An 8,148-nucleotide genomic window follows, 5' to 3' on the forward strand; every position below is an offset into this window, starting at 1 on the left:
TATTCAGTTTCATTTCATTCTGTGCAAAGTTTCGACGTCTGCAGTCGGTAAGTTCCTGGGTCAAACTCTTTGAGAAGAGTCTATCTGCTCCCCAAATTGAGATCTTGATACAAACTTGGTCGACACCTAGTATTGAAATTGAAAAAAAAATCCAAGCAAAATAGTATGTTAAACAAAAATTTTCCCAGAAAGCTGCTTCGTGAAATTAGAAATTAATCTGGGAGAGTAATGTTTACCAATGTAAACCAGGAAAGAGACAAATTGAAAGTCATGGTATCTAATATCTAAAACTTTTCAGTTTAACAATAAAAATACAATACAATACTATACATCATAACATACAAAATGTATTATTTATAATTTGAGATAAAAAATATAAAAGTTGAGTGGAAGTCACTTGTTTATATACGAAGATCTTAATCATTTATTTTGTATGAAGATTGAATCTCTATAAATTACAAGATGAATGATTAAAATTTTAGTATCTATATTTTGATACAAAAAATATAAGTTTAAGAATCATAATTGATTTCAGAAATTAAACATTTGGCATAATTAGTCCGCTTTAATTGATTTGACCATTTAATCAATGTGGTTTGGTCCCTAGCTGCAGGCTGGAGTTGAGGCATTGTAATTTCTAAACAATATTAGAATTGCTTGAAATTTGTTTGTCTATGAAGTTATGTAGTACATGTTGCATTGTCAGTCCTCCAGATTGGCATGAGTAAAAAGTGCCTCTCTGAAGTTCAAATAAAAGTAACTCCAGCTTTTGGCCACTACCCCCAAATGAAAAAAGTGGTTAGTGGTATGTTCCTATTTATCATCATCACCTTCGCCTGAAGAATGCTAATAGACTTAAGCCAGCAACGATTACAGCTCCAGCTGCAACCACACTATATGTTGAGGGCCACATTAAACTTGTGTTTGTGTATGCCAACAAACTCTCCTTGCTAGAGCTTCTTTGGTTATCATTTTGCCCCGAGTACTCTAAATGCAATCTTAATCCCTACAATATCATTCCAAATTCAACTCGAACTTAATTTTGAGACAAATACAAATAATAGATCTCATATTTCAACTTTGAATATATACATGAAGCAATATACCTTTAAACCAGCTGCCTTTGCGTGTTCCACAGCTGCAGCAAGATCACTGTCTGAAGCTAGTACAATTTTATCATGTTCTTCGTCTTCATACTACGAGAAGAAGTTAGGGAAACGATGAAACTATGTAACACTAACTTGATGTTATGTATCAGCATAAATTTGGATATCTTTAAACATACCATAATCTGGGGCAGGTTATTATCAGGGTCAATGTCATTATCAACTTTCTGAGAAATGGAAGCTATAACCTCTGTCAAGCTCCGAGTATCTAATTAAACATCCATGCATACAGCAAAAACACACTCATCTACTGATAAGGTTATACATATATATAATGAAGGCTAACTTTGATTTGACATATGGGATCGGCTACTATATATATAGTTGACATACCACATGTGAATCTATGAAGTCTGCCTTTCCTATCTTGTACTTTGAACGAAAATGCTTGCTGCAACATGCTTGCTGCATTAAAAGGAGTGGTTCTCCCTATTTCTCTTCCCTCAGAAGCCATTTTCAAGGAACTATCACTGGCATGCCATTAAAGATGTATGCATATATAAATACATATACACTACGAAGAATATACGAGTTTATTTATTAAATGCAGATAGAAGATAAGTGGCACCTTCGTGAATCGTCATCGTCATCATCATTTGGACTGCTTAAGGATATGGCCGAATCCCAAAACTTTTGTATCATGGAGTCGGCAGCTTCAGTGTTCAAATTGGCAGTATTTCCAACCTTAAGAGGAGAAAATTATCCTTCCATTAGAAAATAAACATGCTAGATTGCTAAAAGTAATAATAATACAAACATGCTTAATGTCTTGTTGCTAGTGATCAGATTGCTAGATTCTAAGAAGCTTAAGAAAATAATAGATGATAATATATGAAGCAGCAAGCTAAGCTTTTTGCAAATTTTAAGACAAAAATGTCTGTGTAGCTACTTCATTCTCATTAATATATAAGATATCGATATTTATCAGTTCATCCTCAACTACTACTTAAAAACATCTAAAGGATCACATCGACGATAGAAAAGTACAAGCCTTATTGACAAGAAGCACACCTGACCAGCTGTTGCAATAGCAGCATGAGCAATATGTATCACATCAAGCATAGCAACAACAGTGCCATCTGCTTTTTAACCAACCAAATCAGAAAAATAACAATGTTAGTACCAATTCTCAACCAGTTTATTTAACGGTAATATTAGGTAATATTAGGAAGACAAAAAAACACCCAGAACTTCAACAATTAATGAATGTTAAATAAGGCAAGTTCCAACTATTTTTTGCTAAATTTTTTTGTTATCAAACATTTCCGTTTATTTAATTACTTTGTACATCCAACTCATGAATTACTACATTACCTTTATCAAGCACTGGAAGATGCAAAAATTTTCCATCTTGCATGGTGTGAAGTGCATCAACAATCGGTGTATCAACTTTTGCACATTCTGGATTTGGAGTCATGGCCTGTCATTAAATAGAAGAGAAAAAGGAAATTAAAAGAAGAGAAGGACAATTATATGATTATTATATATTACATGGTAGGGAAAATGGTCCTAAATATATGTGACTAGATAGATCATGATGTACCTTCTCAACAAGAGTTGTTGATGCAGGAAGGTTTTGTGCTATTACTCGCATCAAGATATCCTTTGAACTGAAATTAGTAGGCATATTATATAGTCCACCAATAAGGTATGAGAATTCAGAGAATAAATAAACTGGCTATAATTAAATACTTACGTGAGGATACCACAAGGTTTGTCATCAACCATGACAACAGCACAACTGACACGAAGTTCAAGCATCTTCTTTGTTGTTGCCAAAACTGTGTCCGTTGGTGAAACTGTTATAACCCTGAAAGGTTCCAGAATCTGCAACATTAACTTGGATTGCCGGTAGGTAATAACTCCAGATTAAAAATACAAACAAATAAAAGGCCAGGTTATTCAATTCAAACATCTAAAAGTAATTACCTACTTTGATTTCTCAGGAATGATTGTAGACAAAGAAGGCTTGAATATCTGGTCCCGAAGAGTCTCCAAGAATGAGGAATTGGAGCCTGCATTAAGGCATAAATCAAATTAGCATGAAGCAGATACTGGAATAGTTAATTCTGTCCAATGATGAGTTCCCTAATTAATAAGAAATCATAAAACTAATTGATTAATTAATGAAGATACTCTACAAACCAGAAGCAGATGGTCCCCAGTGTTTTTCGATACCTTCAACAGCCGCTGCAATTGCCTTTCCTTTCTCAGCTGCCCTTTCAAGACGCGCAATGGCATCATACAAACACTTTGCTATGTCAAGTATGGCAACAACTTCTCCATTTTCCACCACAGGTAAATGCCTGAATTTTCCTGATGGTATATATATACATCGTACAAGATTATATGAAAGACCCTGCAACGTAACGCATGATACTTGCATGAAAAATGAATGTATATATACCAACCTTGAACCATCTTTTGGAGTGCTTCCACAGCAAGAGTATCGGAAAGGACGAATACTGGATTCCTTGTCATAACCTTGGAAACGGGTGTATCTTCAAGATTAACCTCGCGCGCAATAACTCTTGTAGCTATATCCTTCATCAAGTTATTAGAGGAATGAACTTCATGAATTAATTAAGTTCTTGCATAACAGAATAAGATCCAGAGAGTTTCACGTCGTATATACCTTGTCCGTCAGGATTCCACAGAGCAAAGCATTCGAATCGGTTAGTAAAAGAGAATCGACTTTGCGAGCAGCCATACGACGACATGCTTCAGAAATACTTGTTGAGTCGGGAACTGTCAATGCTCTTGAAAGTCTTAATGACCTCACAGTTCTCTCTCCCCTGTTCCAATCACAAACAATTAGAGAGAACAGGATGAAAAGTGAAAGAACAATTAGAGAGATAGAGAACATACGTGCGTTGAGGAGTAAAGGATTTTCGAATATCAGGGGATGAAAGCTCGGAAGAGAAGTTTTTCTTCTTCTTAGGGCGTGAGGGACTGTTGGTCAATGACACACTCCTTCGACCGTGATTTGCCATGTTGGTTGGATGAGCGGTGGCCGGGAAATGATATTCCCGAGGACCAGCCCGCGAAGGAGAAATTAAAACGATTGATTGAGAGGGAAAAGTTGATGACCAAAAATAATAACAAGACAAAGAGAAAGATGGGAGAGGAGACGTTGAAGGCTATTCCCATGGAGCCAATACGATAAATGACTTGCTCCCGCTTTGTAGGACACACGAACTACGCTGGACTCTACACGTATTACTCTCAAATGTGAGCCCTCCAAATTTGCATTCATCCCCTTGCGCTAAAATGGTAGTAGCAGAAACACTATCACTCTCACTAATGACTAAAGTCACTCTGCTTTGTCTATTTTATTCCATTTCAATAACGCAGACTACATTAATTTACATTTTATTAACTTTTTTAAAATTTAAATTAAAAATAATAATGAACATATACTATTATTAGAACAAAAGCATTGAATTAGCACCTAATAAATACCTACCTTGCACAAAGTATATATGTTAGCAAAATTAATGAATAATTAGAGCAACAATTTCGTTAGCTAAACAACGAAAATTGTAAATAACGTAAACAGTTGACTGCATTTTTGACAAACAAAAAGTGAAAAAAGAAAATTCATCCCCGATTATTCTCTTAAAAATTTTATTTTTACTTTTTACACTTTAATCATCTACTTTTTAATCCTTTTACTACAGCACTACCACTCCCCAAATTCTGATTGCGCATCGTTTCCTACCTCACCAGCCAACTTCAGCGCTGTCGAGTTTTCTCCCTATCAAGCCGGTGTTGTGCCGACTTTCCTACCAGACGCATCATTACTATTCTGCTACCATTCCCATTCTCCTTCTACTCCACACTTTCACGCACGGTGCCGCACCCCTGCTCGAAGTTGTGCTGCCACTTTTCATCGGTGCCATAGACCGAGCAACAGCAGCAAGAAGCCGCAGGTCAAAGGTGTCGGTACACTAGCCCTGAGTCGGTCCCACCGCCGCCTATATTCCGCTGTCACCGCCAACTACAGCAATATCATTGACACAGTAACGCGCAGGTTCTTCAGTTCGTAGGGTTTTTTTTTAATATTTTCTATCGGATGTAACAATAAATTGGCTTATCCCACCATGTCGCAAAACAGCAGTGGCTGCAGCTGCACGGGTATCGTGGGACTGCAGCAATCTCGAATGGACAAGCATCTTAAGTCAAAGTTGCCTCCAGCGGCAATGGCAAAATGTGGATGTGGACCGGCAGGACACTGTGGTGGTTGCGTGGCAAAGGTCGGAAAAGTTGTTACGGTGTGATGAGATGACCCGTAAGTGGTGTGCATAAGTTTAGCGATGCTAATTTTAAATTTTCAAATTTTAAAATATTTAATTAATTAAAAATTTAAATTTTAAAATTAATTTAATATTTTTTTTTAATTTGTTGTTCGTAATGTTTAGTATATGTGTTGTTATTCTATATTCTCTCTTAGAACGATTCTAATAGAATTAATTTTAGGTATTACTTTTGACTTCTATAATAATTAAAATGATTAAAAATTAAAATTTGCATTGAGTATTAATTTTTACGAAAAATTAGTAATATATTGTTATTTGTATAATTTATTAAACTTATTAAATGAACATTGTAATATTATTATTATAATATTATTATTGTAACGTTGTAAAAGAACTCAATCAAAATATATTCAAATAAATTAGATATATTCAATTGTACTCTTATATTTTATTATTCTATTTTTTTGTCAGTTTCTTATCAATTTGGTAAAAAAAATAATCTAAATCAATTTAATGTAAGTTTTTTTGTAATTATTTATAAAATTCTAATTTATTTTTTAATCTAAATGCACAAAATTCTCAATAATCACAAAATTTTATTTTTTTTAGAAGTAAAGTATCGTTTTTGTCCTCAACTTTTGGGGTAAGTTCCAAAGTTGTCCTTAACATTTCAATAGTCCTATTTAAGTCCCTAACATTTCAAAATTGTCCTACCATTAAAGATCTGTTAACAAAATTGACGGCGGGACAAAATTGAGACGATTTTGAAACTTCAAGGACTTAAATAGGACCAAAACGTTAGGGATAAAAATTAAAAACATTACATAGAAATAAATTTTAGTTTTATCCTTCAATAATATCAATTTTTTACTGTATATAGTATTCAATTATTTTTTAATCACATCTAAGTAAATTACACTTAATCACATTACTTTCATTCTAAATAAATTTATTTTTTTTATAATTTTACACTTAAAGTTATAAAAAAAAATTATTTAGAATGAAAGTAGCTAGTGTGATTAAGTATAATTTACTTAGATGTGATTAAAAATAATTGAATATTATATACAGTAAAAAATTGATATTATTGAAGGATAAAATTAAAATTTATTTCTGTGTATTGTTTTTGTCCTCAACGTTTTCGTTCTATTTAAACCCCTAACGTTTCAAAATCGTCTCAATTTTGTCCCGCCGTCAATTCTATTAACGGATCTCTAACGGCAGGACAACTTTGAACCAATTTTAAAACGTTAGGGACTTAGGACGGTTGAAACGTTAAGAACAACTTTAGAACTTATCCTAAATGTTGGGAACAAAAACGATACTTTCCTCTTTTTTTAGCTTTTGAAATAATTAAAAATAATTTAAGTTTAACTTAAAATAAAAATAAATATGGAAATGACAAATTTCACATTAAATTTTAAATTAAATTTTATAATATATAATTTTATAAATATTTATATGACATTTAATCAGATCCAAAATAAAATGAGAGTAAAACTAAAATACTCTTATAATTTATATCCTAGACTTATTACAATTACAAATTAGTTCCAGATTGAATGCCAAATTGGATAGCATAGAGATTTCTCTATGATTTTATTTGGATTTAATGGATAAGTAGGGCCTATAACGAATGAATTTAATGTACAACAATAATTATAGTTTCTTAGTGTTATCTAATTATATACTATCATATTTGATGTTATAGTAAATTCTTTTGACAAATCATTGTATTCTAATGGCTAACAATATATAAAACAATTTGTATTGTCAATGTATACCGGTAAAACTCATACAACGGTATGAGTAGTGCAGCCATTTATGTTAGGAGATAAAAATAATAAATATTATTATTAAAAAATATATTAAATTTAAATCATAAAATATAAGTATATATTAGTTATTTAAATATAAAAAATTACATTATTGCTAATATTTTTTTAAAATCTTAAAGGTATTTTTTTTATTTTTATGTTTTAAAAATATTAAATAATTATTTTATTATCAATTTGATTGAACATCTCTTTTTATATATATAATCAAATAATCATTCAACCACTCATCTATCATTTGATAATGAAGTCGATTCTATATGATGCACTACAAAAAAAATGTTGAGTACCAAAAAATTTATCGTCAAATTTATGGTCGGACATTAGCATCGGAATTTATCGACGGATTTGACAATAAATTCGTCAAAAAAAATACCGTCGACTTCTATTTTTTGATGTTAAATTCGTTGGTGATATTTGGAGGTAAAAAAGTAATTGGCACGTGCATTATGGATTAGTGAAACATTGCGTTTTGGAGAACGGTGAAACTTTACCGCCGGATATATTTACCGGTAAATCTGACGGTAATTGTGCCCTAAATTCGAACTACAAACCTTCTTTCCCCTCATTTCGAATCTCTCTCTCTCTCTCCTCACCATCTCGCCTCCTTTTCTCTCTCTCTCTATAACCTCTTATCTCTCCCTCAACAGCCCTCTCCGATAGCCCCTCTAACGCCCCTCTCGCCTCCTCTCTCTCTCTCTCTCTCTCTCTTTCTCTCTCTCTCCCAACGACTTCTGTCAGCTGCTCCTATAGCGTCGGCCACCACTAGCATTTTGTCGTCGTTGCTCTCTCTGCCTCCAGCAATAGCTGTTGACGTTCCGGCGACCACCAGTAGCCACCTCCAGGCACCTGTCTCCCTTCTCCGATAATATGATCATTTTCTAATTA

The 8,148-nt window shown here is 33.2% G+C and overlaps 1 protein-coding gene across 2 annotated transcripts; it reads right to left on the bottom strand.

Annotated features, from left to right (window-relative positions):
• Positions 1 to 397: 397 nt before the first annotated feature.
• LOC112732825 (CBS domain-containing protein CBSCBSPB1) lies at positions 398 to 4,468 on the bottom strand. 2 transcript variants are annotated; one of them, XM_025781631.2, is made up of 14 exons: positions 4,035 to 4,468; positions 3,802 to 3,961; positions 3,578 to 3,710; positions 3,345 to 3,482; positions 3,100 to 3,181; positions 2,863 to 2,976; positions 2,710 to 2,776; positions 2,481 to 2,586; positions 2,178 to 2,245; positions 1,735 to 1,850; positions 1,500 to 1,636; positions 1,286 to 1,374; positions 1,107 to 1,196; positions 398 to 1,006 (listed from the first exon to the last, which is right to left on the bottom strand). In XM_025781631.2, exons 1-14 carry the CDS (start codon positions 4,157 to 4,159, stop codon positions 827 to 829), a joined length of 1,605 nt encoding a protein of 534 aa, XP_025637416.1. In that variant the 5' UTR covers positions 4,160 to 4,468; the 3' UTR covers positions 398 to 826. The 2 variants fall into 2 exon arrangements, with proteins under 2 accessions (XP_025637416.1, XP_025637415.1); XM_025781630.2 differs by having other exon boundaries at positions 3,312 to 3,482; positions 4,035 to 4,410.
• Between the last annotated feature and the right edge of the window lie 3,680 nt (positions 4,469 to 8,148).

This window comes from Arachis hypogaea, chromosome 13 (genome assembly GCF_003086295.3).
Source record: "Arachis hypogaea cultivar Tifrunner chromosome 13, arahy.Tifrunner.gnm2.J5K5, whole genome shotgun sequence".
Lineage (NCBI taxonomy): Eukaryota > Viridiplantae > Streptophyta > Magnoliopsida > Fabales > Fabaceae > Arachis > Arachis hypogaea.